The sequence below is a fragment of the Meles meles genome, chromosome 16 (genome assembly GCF_922984935.1).
Source record: "Meles meles chromosome 16, mMelMel3.1 paternal haplotype, whole genome shotgun sequence".
Lineage (NCBI taxonomy): Eukaryota > Metazoa > Chordata > Mammalia > Carnivora > Mustelidae > Meles > Meles meles.
Window position 1 is genome coordinate 32,703,524 of NC_060081.1, and position 20,038 is coordinate 32,723,561.

Genomic DNA, 20,038 nt, shown 5'->3' on the forward strand with positions numbered 1-20,038 from the left:
TGCTTGAAGACAAAATATGTGAAAATCAAGAGTATTACAAGAAATATGCAAATAAAAATACAGCAATGAGGTCCATTCATTTCCTTCAAATAGTTTTCTTGCTCTTGGCTAATTCTTGTCTTTCAGGTCAAGAGGCCATTTTTTTTTTTCTAAGTACACTTTTTCTTTAAGTAGCAAACAAATAGGGCATATGATGTGCTAGGACTAGTCCATGAATGTACTGTATTTCTTTAACATATTTAAACCACAGTTGTTGGCCAGAGTTTATGTGAGACATTATCACTAGAAGTCTTCAGACACATTTGCAAAAATGTAGTCCCTATGGGTAAGACTGCAGCCAGAAAGGACACTGGGTCATTCTGCAAACAAATGCATCCACAAAAAACAGACTCATATCAAAAGACCTGCCTGTGTTACAAAACTGAGGTCATCATGAGCTCAATGAAATGAAAAAAGAAAGTTCCTCAAAATAAGATACTTCACCTTAAAGTGAAACCACAAGTACACAGTCTTGAAAATGAACTACTTTCTCAGAATGGTAACAATGTACTGTGCATCTCTAAGAAACCAAACTCATCTAGGTTTAATCGATTCCACCTTTACAAAATGGAGCCAACATAATCCTGCAGACTTGGACAGAACAAAAGTTCAAATTCTCTACCACAGAAACAGTCCCAGAGTATCAAATCTGTTCCTTTATCAAGTGTCCCTGCAGTACCATTTATCGTCACTAGAAGAACTCTGCACAATGCAACCTGTGTGAGCATGAGATTTTACTACAGGGAGGAGACAGGTCAGTTTACCAAGGACACCACACTTCACTTTCACAACTCTAGAAAACCAATCTCTCGTAACAGTAAGTAATGAATTTACATTCATTCCAAACTGGACGAGATAGTGTAAACCTCAAGGAATCTGAGATTGTAAATAACCTCACTTGGGAACAGGTGTGTGTGTGTGTGTGTGTGTGTGTGTGTGTGTGTGTGTGTGTTTCCTCAGAGGTACTTCACAGGGTATAAATATAAATAATTAGCAACTTTTAATCTCATGAACAAGATCTTTATTTAAAATTCTCACATATAAAATGAATTCTTTTATGTCGTATTTCCTCAAGTGTGTTTTTTACCTCATTTTATGAATAAAAAAGGCATCCAGAGGAAACAAGGTGTCCTTTTCTCAGCCTCCAGAAACACTAGGGACAGCACAGGTAGCACAAGCGTTTGGTCCTAAACAAAAGTTAAGACTAAGTAGGGAAGAAAATGGAAAACAGAACACAGCCTAGCAAAGCAGCTAGAGTTCACATGCAGCAGGGGACAGCAAGTCTTGGGGACACTTCACAGCCACTAGGATAAGCTTCATCCCAGGTCCCTGCAGGCCCGCTGGGCTCCACAGAACCGCCACCCAGCAGCCCATAAAAACGAAAGGCAGCAAAGAACTCTCACTGTCATCCTGGCAAGAAAGCAGCAGCAGCCTCCTTGAACCCAGGAAAGCCACCCCTCCCTCCACAAACAGGAGGAGCCCCCTTCACACCAACCACACAAGGAAGCCCAAGCGGCCAGACCCAAAATAAAAATAAAAGTAAGAGGAGCGCGGGAAGATACATGACAGCTCAATTAAATTTACGCTGGGAGCGGTGGGAGGCTCCATCTCTCTGAAGACTCTCACTCAAAAGTAAAAATAAAATTCAAGGGGAGGGAGCCCACAGGAGAGAGGACAGTTCAGTTAAGTCTGGGCTGGGAACACTTGGAGACTCAGTCTACTTCGGATGTCAGAATCAGAAATAAAATTTAAAAAACGAGAGAGGGAAGTGTCAGTTTATATTGTGTGCGTGCGCGTGTGTCTGCGCATGTGCGCGCGCGTGTGTCTGTGCAGCACCTGCAGTGCAGGATTTGCCAGGGAGGGGAAAGTGGCGGCTCCGCCAGCCTTGAGGTGACCGGGCTCAAATCCGGGGTGAGGTTAAGCTCTGGGCAAAAGGGCAGAGTCTGAGGTCCAGACTGCCCGCTGTCGGGAACTATGCTGGGCCCGGGAAATGAAGGTCTCACAGCCCCCCCCCCCCCCCCCGCCCCAATGCCATGGGCAACCCAGCCCCTACTCTCCCCCGGCCCAAGTCAGGGCAGGAACCCTCAAACCCGGGGTCCCAGGGCGGGCCTCACCCAGCAGCGCCCACAGGTACTTCAGGCGCGTCAGCCCGTCCTTCTCGGGGTCCACCACCTTCTGTGTGGACTTCTTCCAAACCCCGTTGCTCCTTCCAGAGAACATCCCGCCGCCGCGCGAAACCGCCCACTGGCGGGGCAGGGGCGCCTGCGCCCTGAGAATAACCGCATAGTATCCGGGTTCCCTGTCACCCGGACCCCCCGCCAACCGCCAGCAGCGGCCACGGCCACCGCGCCGCTGCAGCTTTAGGGAGGAGTGGCCGGGCGGGTACTACGAAAGCTGGCGCAAAAAGGCGGTGTCCACGCGGAATCGCCCCCGCACTGCGGAAGATGCGAGTCAGTCCTTCCAACACCAAGCGAGCGCAGTCCACTTGGACCTGCCAACGGAGGGCGCTAGTTCGCGGGCTGGCTCTGAGCTCCTTCTTGCTCCTCCCCTGGGCTGTTGGCGGCAAGGCCTCTCGGGAAATGCAGTTCTTCAGGGGCGAGGTGCGGGGACTTACCTTTCCAGAGTCCCCAAGCTGCTGGACAGCAAAGGCCTGCCCCCTCCAGGAAGAGGCCCAGAGCTCCCAACGCTTCACTCCTTGCTCTGGGCCACCAGCCCATTTTCCTCTGGTGCAACGTCAACCACAAGAACATCTCAGTAAGAAAAAGTCAAGGCTTTAAAATGCAAACTATTTTTCCTTTTGACTTCTAGATTCACACAAAGGAGGGAGTCCGAATCCCTTTGACCAAACTAAAATCAGAGCTCCAGCTTCACATGAACATCAATGGCTTTGGCAGCAGGAAGAGCATCCCTAGACTCTGCGTGAGGAGTCCAGCGGGTACACTTGGTTCCTGGGATCCAGCTTCACTGGGGTATGAGGTAGCCTTGCTCAGAGAGCTCCTCAGGCTCTTGTCTCTTGCTTTGTAGGTAGTGCACCCACCTTCGCTTTGTTGTGCAAGGTCCCACAGCAATCCAGTAGCAGAACCAAAAATAGAACCTGAGGGACCTCTCAGGCTGGTATGCTTTTTCAGATTAGGTGCCTGAGACCTGGAGCAAAACTTTGAAATGGAAAATGGCCTGGAGATTTCTTACAAGAGATCTGTAGGATTATTTACTGGCCTCTCAATCCTCTGATGCTCCAAATGTGGACATTTGAGCGAGTACTTAAGCTGGCTCTTTAAAATCATGGGCTTTCCATCCACTTGGAGCACCATTTTTCTCATTCAAGAGAACATGTAACTTGGGGAGAAACCCAAGAGATGTGACATGGCTTTGTATTCTCAAAATTAGCATAATATTTGACCTCCAGAAGAACTCGCTAAAAGTTTATTGCAGAAAATGGAAGAAGAGCTAGTTCTACTTTGACAACTCAAAAAATAGAAAGGCACTAACAACTAGAATAAATGTGTTTGCACGCCTGGATGATAGAAATGTCCATATCCGAATCCAAGGAACATGGGATTGTGACCATTCCTTAGAAAAAGGATATTTATAGATGTAATTAAGGATCTCAAGGTTAAATCATCTTTGATGATTTAGGTGGTCCCTAAATCTAATGACTGTCTTCTATTTATAAGAGACAGAAGAGGAGAACACACAGAGAAGGCCATGTAAAAATAGAGGCAGAGATTGGAGTCATGTAGCCATAAGCCAAGTGATCCCTGGAGCCACCAGAAGCTAGAAGAAACAAGGAAGGATTCTGTCAGGTGGTTGTCCAGAGGGAGCATCAACACCTTGATTTTAGACTTCTGAACTTAAGAAATCAGAAAATAAATGTCTATTATTTTAAGCCCCCTCATTTGTGGTACTTTTTGTAGCAGCCCTGGAAAATGAATACCACCAGATGCTAGAGACAAACCAGTGTGACTGTCCAGCAAGATTAGAATGACTGATATTGATTATAAGACTTTGAATAAATAAACATTCAGGAATCCATAATGATAGTCAAAAGAATGCTTTGTGATGTCCTAGGTGGGTGTTTCCAGTAGAAAACATAGCATGTACCTTTGATGATTTGGGGCAGAGTGGGTTTTTGTTTGTTTGCTTTTGTTTTTGTTTTTAGCTTATTTATTTGAAAGAGAGAGTGAGAGCAGCAGGAGGGGATGGGTAGAGGAAGAGGGGTAGGGGCAGAAGAAGGAGAAGCAGTCTCCCTCATGAGCAGGGAGCCCCATCTTGTCTCTAGACCGATTATCATCCAAGGACCCTGAGATCAGGCCTTGAGCTGAAGGCATGTTCATAACAGACTGAGTCACCCAGGGACCCCTGGGTGGGCATTTTTTTTTTTCAAAAGAAGAGAATGTGAGAGCCCCAGGTGGCTAAGACCCCTTCTCAGTAACAAATGGGGAACCTGATCTGAACTGGGTATGTGTTTCAAAATTCTAACCAGGGAAGAGTGCAGGGCTTTAGAGGTTTATAATTCCCTCCATAGGTCACATACCAGAAAGGATCAGGTTTTCCTGATGACAGAAAATTGAATTCACGTGTTCAGGAAGACAGAGCCCAAGAAATCAGGACTAAGTGAGGGAACTGAGAGACGAAATGTCCCAAAGAATGAGAGAAACACTTATCAATTCTTGATGTTGTCTGCAGGAGAATTTCAGATTTTTGTTTTGTTTTGTTTTTGTATCCAATTTACACAAATTCAAACCAACACACATTTACTGAACAAGTCATACCATTAAACTGTGATGACCATAGTGTTAGGGTCCGTGATCAAAGGAACGAGACTGACACAAAGCGAAAATCAAGCAAAGTTTTATTTCGCGCCATGCCTCAGAAACCAAACTGCATCAGAAACCAAACTGCATCAGAAACCAAACTGCATTAGAAACCAACCTGCATTAGAAACCAAACTGCATTAGAAACCAAACTGACCGATAGGTGCCCGAGTCTTGCTGGGGACCACCGCCTCCCAGTCACTGGGGTCCCCCCTGGAGGCTCCCTGCCTCACCCTCACTGTACCACAGACCCACTCCCGGCGTGGCTGCACCGTTGGCTCCTGAGAGGCTGCTCCTGATGGCGGCGCTGCCCGAGGGGCGGCGTGGCTGCTTGCAGCGGCACTGCTGCTGTTGCTGCTGCTGATACTCTGGCTCAGGGTGGCGTCGCTTGCGGCATCGCTGCTGCCACTGCTGCTCGCGGTGGCGCCGCCGCCGCTGCTGCTCTGGGCGGTGCACGGGGCGATGCCGCTTGAGTTGGCGCCGCTGCCGGGGCTGCTCTGGGTGGTGCGGTGCACGGGGCGATGCCGCTTGAGGTGGCCCCGCTGCCACGGCTGCTCTGGGCAGTGCACGAGGTGGCGTCGCTCGTGTTACAGCTCAAGGCGGCGCTGCTGCCGCGGCTGCTCTGGTGCACCAGGTGGTGCCGCTCCCGGTGGCGCCACTGCCGCTGCTGCTCTGGGTGGTGCACAGGGCGATGCCGTTCGCAGTGGTGCCGCTGCTGCTGCTCTGGACGGTGCTGCTCGCGGTGGTGCACGGGGCGATGCCGCTCGCTGTGGCGTCGCTGCTGCTGCTGCTGCTCGTGGTGGTGCACAGGGCAGTGCTGCTCGTGTTACAGCTCAAGGCGGCGCCGCTGCCGCTGCTGCTCTGGGCAGTGCTGCTTGCGGTGGTGCCACTGCCGCTGCTGCTCTGGGTGGTGCACGGGGGCGATGCCGCTTGAGGTGGCGCCAGTGCCGCTGCTGCTCTGGGCGGTGCACCCGGCGGCGCCGCTCGTGTTACAGCTCAAGGTGGCGCCGCTGCCGCTGCTGCTCTGGTGCACGAGGTGGTGCCGCTCGCTGTGGCGCCACTGCCGCTGCTGCTCTGGTGCACGAGGTGGTGCCGCTCGCTGTGGCGCCATTGCCGCTGCTGCTCTGGGCGGTGCGCGGGGCGATGCCACTGGAGGTGGTGCCGCTGCTGCTGCTGCTCTGGGCGGTGCAAAGGGCGATGCCGCTTGAGTTGGCGCCGCTGCCGCTGGTGCTCTGGGCAGTGCACGGGGCGGCGCCGCTCGTGTTACAGCTCAAGGCGGCGCCGCTGCTGCTCTGCTGCCCGGGGCGGTGCCGCTCCCTGTGGCGCCGCTGCCTCTGCTGCTCTGGGCTGTGCACCGGGTGATGCCGCTCACGGTGGCGCCGCTGCCGCTGCTGCTCGCGGTGATGCATGGGGTGGCGCCACTCATGTTACAGCTCAAGGCGGTGCCGCTGCCGCTGCTGCTCTGGTGCACGAGGCTGTGCCGCTCGCTGTGGCGCGGCTGCCGCTGCTGCTCTGGGTGGTGCATGGCTCTTGCTAAAAAAAAAAACAACTCCCCACTCCAGCCTCACAGACCATCTTTTATAGTGGTGGTGGAGCCCGGCCCACACACAGGTGGCCAATCGGATTTTAACCTACCACAGTTAATATATGCACACCCCTCTGACTGAATAGGGCTATCTGGCCTGGCCCGCCCCTATATCCGGGGTTTTCAAGTGACTTCTTTTTGCTAACCAGGCCCCTACAATAGTTTTCTACTGCCCATTCTTTTCTATTTTGCAGAAAATTGTTGTTTCAAGGGCCATGTGAAAACTGCAACTCCTGCTGTTATTGATGTTAAATACTAATCAAACGATTCTACCATTCTTCATTGTTGGGCTTATTCCCAGCACAGGGTCAGGGTCAGCAGTCAATCACTATTTGTGGAATAAACAAAATCATTCATTTGTTCATTAATATGTCCATGAGCATTATTAAGGAATGTTGTTTAGTACAACGTTTTCAATTTAACTAATGTGTTATGAATCCAAATGTTAAAATTCTACACTTCTTCCCTCAGAAATCTTTCTAAAATAAAAAGTGACCTCCCTGTCTTCTTACAGAGCTTATTCACTGTTTATGAAACCATAATATGTCTTGCCCATCCACTGTGATTCCCTTCAACTCCTCTTACATGGGTGTTGCTACCAGACACAAAGGAGAAATGCCTGATAGATCTTCCCCATCTAATTTTAACCATTTCTTGCCTCAAATTCAGTCTCTGCTATCAGAGATCATTTGTTTACCTTTTTAACATCCGTATTGGAATGTTTCTATATGTTTAGAACTGCCAGTTCTTAGTTTTCAGATAATCTAAAGGTTAAGGTATTTTACTTTCTAATTGTCACACATCGGAGTTTTTCAGTTTGGAAGGGTTTGGGGTTTCTTCAGGTCGACTAAATTATCTTGTGCCTGCACATCAGTCCTAGTTGTCCTGATTATTCTATTAATTTTAATATGTGCAAAAATTCAACTTTTTGATGCAAATTTTCCTATCAGATAAGCTCATTGTGCCTGTCCTCAGAATTAAGATCTTTTTGTATGCTAGACACACTGTGGATCTTCATTTGGATATTGCCAAAGAGAGCCAGCCCCAGTGAACTTCTGTGATATAGTCTATTTTTATTGATCTTTGCATTCTTATTTTCTTGAAAAAGAAAGCTATGATCTAATAAAGTTTTATATCAACTCTTACCCTAAAATTTTGAATTCATTCAAAGTGTATGCTGTGCCCCTGAGAATCTGCATCTATCTAAAATTCCTAAGAAAAAAAGGATGCCCCTCCCTAAGAATGAAATGCCAAACTCAACACCTAAGAAACAAGAAACCCAATGTCCTCATTTTCCAAATGCTATATTACTGTAGACACCAAAAACATATTTTTCTCCTCCAGAAAGATTTCCTAATAATCTTTTCTTTCCAAATATCTGTTAAATGAGGAGATTTAATACTTTAAACTTGATTATAAATTATTTTATATGAGAATTTCACTTGAGGACAGACTTGAAAAAGTTTTCAAAAATATACTAGCCATTTTGATATGTCTGATGGACTCTTGATAACAAAAAAAAATGCTTTAAGGGGAAAAAACCTAATCATTTTTCTAATTTACTCAAGCAGATATCTTTGCAGCTGTGCATTTCAATCACAATGCCATCTGCTTTGAATATATTTTCTCTCTCTCTCTCTCTCTCTCTTTTTTTTTTTCCATCAGAACAGTATTAACATTTCAGTGGTGAATTCTGGTAATCCATCAACATTAGAAAAATGTAAGGCCATAAGTAAGTATCATAGGTCTTTTTATAAATTCCCAAAAAATCTTTGAATGATAACATTGGAGAAATCAAGAATCATGGAAACTCTCTAGATAGTAAATACAACTTGCATAGAAGGACGGTGTACAAAGGCTGGAGAGAGAAGAAGTTTCATAGGTGAGAAGCCTGTGAAAATGTGCCCATGACCTCACCTCTTCTCCCATTACACAAAATGCCACTATTAGGTTTAATATTAGGTAAGAGGTACTCCTTAACTTAGAACCAAGTGCGAGATTTTCTGAAAATGAATGTAGGAGGAGGAGTCAAGATGGCGGAGGAATAGCAGGCTGAGATGACATTAGGTAGCAGGAGATGAGCTAGTTTATCAAACCATTCCAAACACCTACAAATCCAACAGGAGATCAAAGAGAAGAAGAGCAGCAACTCTAGAAGCAGAAAATCAACCACTTTCTGAAAGACAGGACCTGTGGAGAAGTGAACCCAAAGCCACGGGAAGATAGACTGTGGGAGGAGGGACCAGCTCCCAGCAAGAAGCTGAGCAATGGAACACAAAATCAGAACTTTTTAACGTCTGCTCCACTGAGGGACATCACTCCAGAGGCTAAGTCGGGGTGAAGCACACACTGGGACAGTATGTCCTCAGGTCCTGCGGGATCACAGAAGGATTGGGGGTGTCTGAGTGTCACAGAGCTTACAGGTGTTAGAGCGGTGAAGCCAGTTACAGAGACAGAGCAGAGGAATGAGCTCTTAACTCGGGACCTAATCAATACAGACATTGGCAATATGTCAGATCTAGAGTTCAGAATGATGATTCTCAAGGTTGTAGATAATAGAGAAATCCTGTCTGGAGAAATCAAAGCCTTTTCTGGAGAGATAAAAGAAATAAAATCTAACCAAGCTGAAACTGAGAAAGCTATTAATGAGGTGCAATAAAAAATGGAGGCTCTTACTGCCAGGATAAATGATGCAGAAGAGAGAATTAGTGATATAAAAAACCAAATGACTGAGAATAAACAAGCTGAGCAAAAGAGAGAGAAATAACTACTGGACCACAAGGGGAGAATTTGAGAGATAAGTGATACCATAAATGAAACAATATTAGAATAATTGGGATTCCAGAAGAAGAAGAAAGAGAGAGAGGAGCAGAAGGTATATGGGAGAGAATTATTGTAGAGAATTTCCCGAATATGGCAAAGGGAACAAGCATCAAAATCAAAATCTAAGAGGCACAGAGAACCCCTCTCAAAAAAAAAATAACACCCCGTCATCTGATAGTAAAATTTACAAGTCTTAGTGACAAAGAGAAAATCCTGAAGGCCCGGGACAAGAAGTCTGAAACTTACAATGATAAAAATATTAGATAGGCAGTGGACTTATCCACAGAGACCTGGAAGGCCAGAAAGAACTGGCATGATATATTCAGAGCACTAAATGAGAAAAATATGCAGCCAAGAATACTACATCCAGCTAGGCTATCATTGAAAATAGGAGGAGAGAAAAAAACCTTCCAGGACAAACAAAAACAAAGAATTTGTAAACACCAAACCAGTTCTACTTATCAGAAACAAAAGAGAAAGAACCCAAATAAATTAAATCATGAATGAAAGAGGAGAGATCACAACCAACACCAAAGAAATACAAACAATTATAAAAGTATATTATGAGCAAATATATGCCAGCAAATTTGAAATATTGAAAGGGGTCCTCTAAGCAAAGAGAGACCCTAAAATTAGTAGATCAGAAAGGAACAGAGACAATATACAGTAATAGTCACCTTACAGGCAATACAATGGCACTAAATTCATATCTCTCAATAGTTACCCTGAATGTAAATGTGCTAAATGCCCCCAATCAAAAGACACAGGGCATCAGAATGGATAAAAAAATAAAACCCATCAATATGCTGTGTACAAGAAAGTCATTTTAGAACCAAAGTCTCCTCCAGATTTAAAGTGAGGGGGTTGAAAACAATTTACCATGCTAATGGACATCGAGGAAAGCTGGGGTGGCAATCCTTATATCAGATCCATTAGATTTTAAGCCAAAGAGTATAATAAGAGATGAGGAAGGACACTATATCATACTCAAAGGGTCTGTCCAACAGGAAGAGCTAACAATTTTAGAATTTTTTTTTTTTATTTACTTGACAGAGAAATCACAAGTAGGCAGAGAGGCAGACAGAGAGAGAGGGGAAAGCAGGCTCACTGCTGAGGAGAGAACCTGGTGTGGGGCTAGATCCCAGGGCTGTGAGGCTATGACCTGAGCCGAAAGCAGAGGCTTAGCCCACTGAGTCACCCAGGCACCCTGAATATCTAACAATTTTAAAAATCTATGCCCCTAACATGGGAGCAGCCAACTATGTAAACCAATTAATAATGAAATCAAAGAAACACATCCACAATAATATAATAATAGTAGGGGATTTTAACACTCCCCTCACTGAAATGGATAAATCATCCAAGCAAAAGATCAACAAGGAAATAAAGGCCTTAAATGACAAACTGGAACAGATGGACATCACATATATGTTCAGAACATTCCATCCCAAAGCAACAGAATACACATTCTTCTCTAGTGCACATGGAACCTTCTCCAGAATAGATCACATCCTGGGTCCTAAATCAGGTCTCAACCTGTATCAAAAGATTGGAATCATTCCCTGCATATTTTCAGAACACAATGCTCTGAAGCTAGAACTCAATCACAAGAGGAAATTTGGAAAGAACCCAAATGCATGGAGGCAAAAGAGCATCCTTCTAAAGAATGAATGGGTCAACCATAAAATTAAAGAATTGAAAAGATCCATGGAAACAAATGATAATGAAAACACAACACTTCAAAATCTGTGGGACTCAGCAAAGGCAGTCCTGAGAGGAAAATATATAGCAATACAAGCCTTTTTCAAGAAACAAGAAAGGTCTCAAATACACAACCTAACCCTACATCTAAAGAAGATGGAGAAAGAACAACAAAGAAAGCCTAACCCCAACAGAAGAAGAGAAATAATAAATATCAGAGCATAAGTCAATGAAATAGAAACAAACAAACAACAAAACAATAGAATAAAACAATGAAACTAGGAGTTGGTTCCTTGAAAGAATTAATAAAGTTGGGACACCTGGGTGGCTCAGTGGGTTAAAGCCTCTGCCTTCACTTCAGGTCATGATCCCAGGGTCCTGGGATCGAGACCCACACCAGGCTTTCTGCTCAGCAGGGAGCCTGCTTCCCTTCCTCTCTCTCTGCCTGCCTCTCTGGCTATTTGTGATCTCTGTCTGTCAAGTAAATAAATAAAAGCTTTTAAAAAAGAATTAATAAGATTGATAAACCTCTGGCCAGACTTATCAGAAACAAAAGAGAAAGAACCCAAATAAATTAAATCATGAATGAAAGAGGAGAGATCACAACCAACACCAAAGAAATACAAACAATTATAAGAATATATTATGAGCAAATATACGCCAGCAAATTTGATAATCTGGAAGAAATCGATGCATTCCTAGAGACATATCAACTACCACAACTGAACCAGGAAGAAATAGAAAACCTGAATTGACCCATAACCAGTAAGGAGATTGAAGCAGTCATCAAAAATCTCCCAACAAACAAGAGCCCAAGGCTAGACGGCTTCCCAGCGTAATTCTACCAAACATTTAAAGAAGAATTAATTCCTATTCTCCTAAAACTGTTCCAAAAAATAGAAATGGAATGAAAACTTCCAAACTCATTTTATGAGGCCAGCATTACCTTGATCCCCAAACCAGACAAAGATCCCATCAAAAAAGAGAATTACAGGGACACCTGGGTGGCTCAGTGGGTTAAAGCCTCTGCCTTCGGCTCAGATCATGATCTCGGGGTCCTGGGATCGAGCCCCACATCAGGCTCTCTGCTCAGCAGGGAGCCTGTTTCCCCCTCTCTCTCTGCCTGCCTCTCTGCCTACTTGTGATCTTTGTCAAATAAACAAATAAAATATTTTAAAAAAGAGAATTACAAACCAATATCCTTGATGAACACAGATGCAAAAATTCTCACCAAAATACTAGCCAATGGGATCCAACAGTATATTAAAAGGATTATTCACCATGACCTAGTGGGATTTATTCCTGGGCTGCAAGGTTGGTTTGACATCTGCAAATCAATAAATGTGATACAGTACATTACTAAAAGAAAGAACAAGAACCATATGTTACTCTCAGTAGATGCTGAAAAAAACATTTGACAAAGTACAGCATCATTTACTGATCAAAATTCTTCAGAGTGTAGGGATAGAGGGCACGTACTTCAATATCATCAAAGCCATCTATGAAAAATATACCGTGAATATCATTCTCAATGGAGAAAACCTGAGAGCTTTTCTGCTAAGGTCAGGAACATTTCAGGGATGTCCATTATCACCACTGCTATTCAACATAGTACTAGAAGTCCTAGCCTTAGCAATCAGGCAATAAAAAGAAATTGAAGGCATCCAAATTGCAAAGAAGCAGTGGACTATCACTCTTCACAGATGATATGATACTATATGTGGAAAACCCAAAAGGCTCCACTCCAAATCTGCTAGACCTTGTGCAAGAATTCAGTTACGTGTCAGGATATAAAATCAATGCGCAGAAATCAGTTGCATGCCTTTACACCAACAACAGGGCAGTAGAAAGTGAAATTTAGGAGTCAATCATGTTTACAGTTGCACCCAAAACCATAAGATACCTAGGAATAAACCTAACAAAAGAGGCAAAGAATCTATACTCAGAAAACTATAAAGTACTCATGAAAGAAACTGAGACAAAGAAATGGAAAAAGGTCCCATGCTCATGGATTGGAAAAACAAATATTGTGAAAATGTCTATGTTACGTAAAGCAATCTACACATTTAATGCAACCCCTATCAAAATCCCAATCATTTTGTTCAAAGAAATGGAACAAATAATCCTAAAATTTATATGGAACCAGAAAAGACCTCGAATAGCCCGAGGAATATGGGGGAAAAAAGGCAAATTTGGTGGCATCACAATTCCAGACTTCAAGCTCTATTATGAAGCTGTCATCACCAAGACAGTAAGGTACTGGCACAAAAACAGACACATAGATCAGTGGAACAGTATAGAGAGCCCAGAAATAGACCCTCAACTCTATGGTCAACTAATCTTCAACAAAGCAGGAAAGAACATCCAATGGATAAAAGACAGCCTCTTTAACAGCTGCTGTTGGGAAAATTGGACAGCCCCATGCAGAAAAATGAAATTGGACCATTTCCTTACACCACACACGAAAATAGACTCAAAATGGATGAAGGACCTCAATGTGAGAAAGGAATCCATCAAATTCTTTGAGGAGAATACAGGCAGCAACCTCTTCAACCTCAGGCACAGCAACGTCTTCCTAGGAACATTGCCAAAGGCAAGGGAAGCAAGGACAAAAAGGAACTATTACGACTTCATCAAGATCAAAAGCTTTTGCACAGCAAAGGAAACAGTTGACAAAACCAAAAGACAACTGACAGAATGGGAGAAAATATTTGCGAACGACATATCAGACGAAGGGCTAGTATCCAAAATCTATAAAGGGCAACGCAAACTCAACACCTGAAGAACAAATAATCAAATCAAGAAATGGGCAGAGGACATGAATAGACATTTCTGCAAAGAAGACATCCAGATGGGTAACAAACAAATGAAAAAGTGCTCCACATCACACGGCATCATGAGATACATCCTCAGACCATTCAGAATGGCTAAAATTAACAAGTCAGGAAATGACAGACGCTGGTGAGGATGCGGAGAAAGGGAAACCCTCCTACACTGTTGGTGGTAATGCAAACTGGTGCAACCACTCTGGAAAACATCATGGAGTTTGCGCAAAAAGTTGAAAATAGAGCTACTCTGTGCCCCAGCAATGGCACTATTGGGTATTTATCCTAAATATACGAATGTAGTGATCCAAAGGGGCACGTGCACCCAAAAGTTTATAGCAGCAATGTCCACAGTAGCCAAACTATGGAAAGAACCTAGACGTCCATCAACAGATGAATGGATAAAGAAGATGTGGTGTATACACACACACACACACACACACACACACGTATATACAATGGAATACTATGCAGCCATCAAAAATGCAATCTTGCCTTTTGTGACTACATGGATGGAACTAGAGAGTATTATGCTTAGTGAAATAAGTCAATCAGAGAAAGACAATTATGATATGATCCCCCGATATGAGGAAGTTTGGGGGGCAGGAAAAGAATAAATGAAAGAAGATGGGATCAGGAGGGAGACAAATCATAAGAGACCCTTAATCTATGACTGAGTCACCCAGGTGCCCCAAGAGACTCTTAATATCACAAAACAAACTGAGCGTTGCTCAGGGGTGGGGGGTTGGAGAGAAGGTCGTTGGGTTATGGACATTGGCGAAGGTATGTGATATGGTGAGTGCTGTGAAGTGTGTACACCTGGCGATTCACAGACCTGTACCCCTGCGGCTAAAAATACATTATACATTAATTAAAAAATTAAAATTATAAAAAATGTAGATTATATGATGTCCACATAAGCTATTCATTTAAACGGAGAAGTCCATCACACAGTTTTACTTCTATATCTTGTAATTTTCTAGAAAAATGAATCTCAAAATAATTCTTAGTGAGCACTAATTCTTACTAATCATGACATGAGAATGCAAATTCTTTTACTAATCTACATGTAAATGGATGTCCTAAATGGAGACTGATTTTACCTGGTATTTCAGACAAAATTCTCAGTTTTAAGCAAAAGAAATTGACTGGCTATTTAGGTAAAGATGACTCATCCAGAGAATGCCAGGTTCCCAAAATCAATGGAAGGTTGGAGATGCAGTCCTGGAAAACAATGAGAAAATTAGATCTAAGGCATCACTGGGAGGCCTAGAAAATTCATAGAGCAGAACACATGGGTCAGCATACCAAGACTTCCATGACAATGAAAGAACTTACACCGTCCTACACATCAAGTTCAAAGTCTCAAGAATATCCAGTTGGCTAAGTCTTAGATGGCTGCCTAGCTCATGTGTCCACCTACATGTCTGCTCTGGGTCAGAAAATCTGAGGTGTTCTCTTTGTACATAGGACCTCCTCCACCAAGACACCTATACAGGATAAGAAATACCCCACCCCTAAAAAAATGGAGTGTATTATTGGAGGAAGGGAAGTTGAATGCTGAGTAGCTAAAATAACAATAAGGAGTAAACAATAACAAAGAAAATAACAAGGTGAATCATCATTTAGGAATCACTTGACATAAATTAACATATGCCCTGAATATGAAAATGAACCACCCATTGGGTTGATCTGTAATTAAGATCTTGCATTTTATTAAGATGATTTGAAGACATCATTTACTGCTTTCAGTTAATCTTTAAGGAAGACTTAGAGCTGATAGATTTTTTTTCCAGATGTTAACTGGGAAACTCCTGATATTACTTAAACATAGGATATGTATCAATTAGGCAATTATTAAAATCATCTTAGTGAATAACTGGAAAGAATTGAATCCTATTTTTTCTGTTTAACCAAAATTGAATAATTCAAATACCACAGAGAACATTACTAGGTACTTCCCTTTATATTATCCTTCTTTCTATGTCTTCATGTTCCTTCTTTTCTCTAAATTGATGTCCCCTCCATGAGACACACTTTCATCACGTCTCAAAGTTCTTCTGAGTAATGGTTTTGATCCAATCAGTAGACTTCACTGAGTCCCTACTCTGTGCTAGTTTACGCCCAGAACTGAAGTTACAAATAGAATGAGGACACAGTCTTGATCCTCAGAAAAGTCACCGTCTAGCTGAGAAGTCAGACATAGGCCTGAGCTCAGAGAGCTCACAGTCTAATGCAGGGGATGGATACCTAAGTAGATAATAATAATTAACAATAGTGATACAGGCAGGACATTATGGGAGATACCAGGAAGGACTGGGCAGTATAGATGAGGGGAGGATCAGAGAAGGCTCACTGGAGGAGGTGGCATCTGAACTGGGGAAAAGATCTCAACACACCACAGGCAGGGCAAGGAAGAAAATGCAATGGACTGTGTAAAAGTCACCAGAAGCAGTCTGGTTTTGTGTGGTTTCCTCTCAGATTTGTGGTTGTGGTTGTACTTAGTGTAATGTAGAGGTTGCAGAAATATGTGTATGTTCTTGTAACCTTATACAAACAGAGGGCCAAGTGATAGTAAAATGTGATGATGCCAAAGCTGGAAGAGACTCTGGATGAGGGCAAAAGCAGAGGGTCTGAATCCCAGTCCTTCCCCCTTACTAGCTGTGTAATCTTAAGTGGGTGACTCAATTCTCCAAGCCTCAGTTTTCTTTATCTATCAAATGGAGAGAAACTCACATTAGGCTATTCATTCTAAGGAGTAAATGAGTAGAGAAAGGATTGAACACAATGCTTGGTACAAAAATGTTGTTCATTGACTACTATTTTCTTTTTCTCTACTCCTCCACTTCCAGAAAATACAAACATGGCAATTTCTTCTTGCTAAGATTGTACACACTTGATTTCTCCATGTGTCACCTAGGAGGGATTGACACAGCTGAGTTTCTCATGGTTTTACCTAATTGAATTTGAACGCCATCAGAATAGGTCAAAGCAATATCCAAGAACCATTTATTTCACACATTGGTGACATGTACTCTTCAGTAACAGGGGGCATATTCACGGATGCTGCCATCACACCAGGTTAGATATTGCTCCTTTCTGAATTGTCAGTGATACTGGATTAGGAATGTTAGCTAAGGGAAAAGACATAACATGTGACTCAGCAGTTTGTTTTGGGCATATTTTGCTTCCTCTGATTTCTGTGAGACCAAACCCATGAAGAGTTGTTTATGGGTCCTTTTCAAAAGTTAAAGTCACAATTCAGATTATTATAAATCAGGTTACAATAAATCAAATTAATAATTCTGCTATAACAATCATAAAACAACAAAGTAACACCCCACAGTGTAAAAGGTTTGCTTTAAATAACCTATCCAAAAGATGCCAATTGAGGTTTTTCTCCAGCACTTACATGTTCATTTTTAAATCAAATAATAAGCCTTTTTACTGAGCCTCTTCACAATTCAAGGTTCTTCTCACTCATTCATTGATTCAAAAAGCATTAACTGAGTTTCTCTTGCTGGGCACTTATTCTAGTCACTGAATAGGTAGAAATTTAAAAAAAAGACAAAATCCTTGTTCCTGATTTGCTGTCTGGTTGGGTAAACTATCTGAAGATGACACCTTACAAAATAATGTTGAAGCTGTTTTTATTTTTAACTTTCAGAAAGCATTAAGAAAAGCCCCTCCTTTCCTTTGCGTTTGTATAATTCTGCCCCACTCCACCTCAGCCCTGGTTGTGAGATTGCCTACTGTAGGTGCAGGCTAAATAATTCCACTGGATTGTCAAAGGTTACCAGCAAGGAAATTCTGGAGTCTTAGAATGTCTTGAGAGTAAAATGGGACTGACAGATGTATTCCCTCAGAATAAAATGGAAAAATAAGAATCAACGTCAGTTAGTAAGTGGTTGTCAACAGCACTGGAGATGGAAAGACCAACCTGAATCTGACATGCTAGTGCTGGAGGCATTAGGGTGACTGGACAATGCCATCTCATCCCAGTACCGTTTTGCAAAGCAATTTTGTGCATCTTCTTCCATTTAGTCCTCACCACAGCCCATCAATCTGGGGTTCTTATCCCCATTTCACCTAGACTAAGAGAAGTTGTGTGGCTGCCCTAGGCTATCCAGCTCGCAAAAAGCAGGTCAAAAGGACAAATCAGAGGGACTTAGATCAGCAGAGCTCAGGAATTAAATAAATAACTTGGTTGGCCTCTTGGCAGCTGGAGATCAAGATAGACCAGCTCAAAAAAAGTGGGATAGACTCAAGAAGGAGAATGTAAAGACTTGCCTGGGAACTGAAACCTACCAAGACTTTAGACTCAAACCAGAGGCTACTTGAAAGTTCATCCAGACAAACTTTAGAATCTGGTCACTTCTCCAAATCTCTAAAGTTAATGAATAGACCAGCTAGGTAAGAAGTTCCAGTGTCTTGACTCCTAGGCCAATGCTCAACTTCACCACATTATTTGCTGGCTAGAAAGGTCAGTGGAAGTTTAACTTTTAGTAAAAACTTGAAGGAGCCTGGAATTATCTTTGATGATGGTTGTTCCCAATGAACCATACTCCCAGTGTTCATATACCCTTGCATTTTTCCTTTCCTTTTGAATCTAAGCTGATTCTGTGATCTTCTTTAACCCATTAACCATAGAGGAAGTGACAGGGTACCAGTTTCCATGCTAAGCCTTAGAAGGGCCTGGCAGCTTTCTTTTTTGCACACTGGAAGAAGACAGTCACTGTGGAAGAAGTTTGACTATTTGGAGACTGTCCCCCTGAGAGATACCTAATCTAGCCATATGGAGAGACCACACAGAGGGGAACTGGTCCCTGAGCCCTGAGCATGCCAGAGAGCACGTGGGTGGCAGCTCTCCTGAGGGGCTGGGAGCTTTGCCAGCCAGCAGAACCACAGCCTTTTGCACTCTCCAGGCACAAGCTGCACTGTGCTATCAGAGTCTGAGTCACATCCCACACCTCCCCCTGAGAGAGGTGCCTGTAGTCTCCAGCTGGCAGAACCACAGCCTTTTGCACTCTCCATGCATACAGGCCATGTGACCCCACGCCCTCCCCGGAGAGAGGTGTGCACAGGCAGCAGCCTGGCGCTCTTGGACCCGGGAAGTCTGAGCACTCCCAGCCTGGGCCAGCAGGAAAATCTCAATGTGCTAACACTGCTTGGGACCTCTCTGGTGGTCTGGAGCTGCCCAGACAGCCGCCTCTGTCATGGTGTTGGGTACAAGAAGAAGTTCCTGTTTCCCTAGGGACCGCAACTCGGAACATGCTCTGCCAGTGGCCAAGGGGGAATTTATGTGCTCTGGAGTACCCAGAGGGGAACAGACTGAGGCTTCTCTCTGAGATGGAGGTCTGGGTGCAGTTTGCTTTCCTGTAAACCTCCCAAAACCATCAAAAGCTGTCAAGGCGAGAGAAAACAAACAAACAAACAAACCTCCAGAGAACAAAAGCCTGAAAAACCGGTTTCCTGAGAGCCCACCCCCTGGATGGGGGCAGGAGGACTTAACTCAGGGAACACTGCCCAAAAAACCCACGTGGCAGGCCCCTCCCCAAGAAAGCCAACCAAAAAAAAAAAAAAAAAAAAAAAAAAAAAGACAAGAGAACAACCACCAGTACTTTGTAGATACAATTTTTATTTTTGATTCGTTCTCACTATTCTGGTTCTTTTTTTATAGATAATATTTTAACCTATTTACTATCACAGTAAGATGTCTTATACATCAAATTCCATCATAACCTTTTAACCTGAACTTTTTGATAAATGTACCTGTATTTTTGTTGTTGTTTTTTTTTTTTTTTTTGCTTTTCTATTTTTAAATTTTTTTATTCTGGTTCTTTTTTTTTATAGATAATATTTTAACCTATTTACTATCACAGTAAGATGTCTTATACATCAAATTCCATCATAACCTTTTAACCTGAACTTTTTGATAAATGTACCTGTGTTTTTGTTGTTGTTTTTTTTTTTTTGCTTTTCTATTTTTAAATTTTTTTTAAATTTTACTTTAGTTTATTCTTTTTTTGTTTTTATTTTTTAATATTCATATAGAGTTAAGCTTCAGGGTAATCCTGAAGTGTAATCCCTTTTCCCCAATCAATGCTACCCCTATAGGTAAACCATTTTTTAATCCCCCTTTATCTTAGGAAAGTTGAGTCCTTTAACAAAGATATCAAGATACACCCAGGAAGAATCAAAATAACCTTCCTTGCCCACACTGAGAATTTATAACCACTCTCCCATCTTTT

General features: G+C 43.0%; 1 protein-coding gene and 1 long non-coding RNA gene across 2 annotated transcripts in view; both read left to right on the forward strand.

Annotated features, from left to right (window-relative positions):
• The first annotated feature begins 1,578 nt into the window (after positions 1 to 1,578).
• On the forward strand, positions 1,579 to 3,851 carry LOC123927196. Its single transcript, XR_006815384.1, has 3 exons — positions 1,579 to 1,950; positions 2,848 to 3,008; positions 3,714 to 3,851. It is a non-coding gene; the product is annotated as an uncharacterized LOC123927196 (long non-coding RNA).
• Positions 3,852 to 6,214: 2,363 nt separating this feature from the next.
• Positions 6,215 to 20,038, forward strand: part of LOC123926584 — a 57,857-nt gene continuing 44,033 nt past the window's right edge. Inside the window, exon 1 of the mRNA XM_045980539.1 lies at positions 6,215 to 6,253. Coding sequence (XP_045836495.1) covers positions 6,215 to 6,253 — 39 coding nt within the window. The remainder of the gene's footprint in view (positions 6,254 to 20,038) is intronic.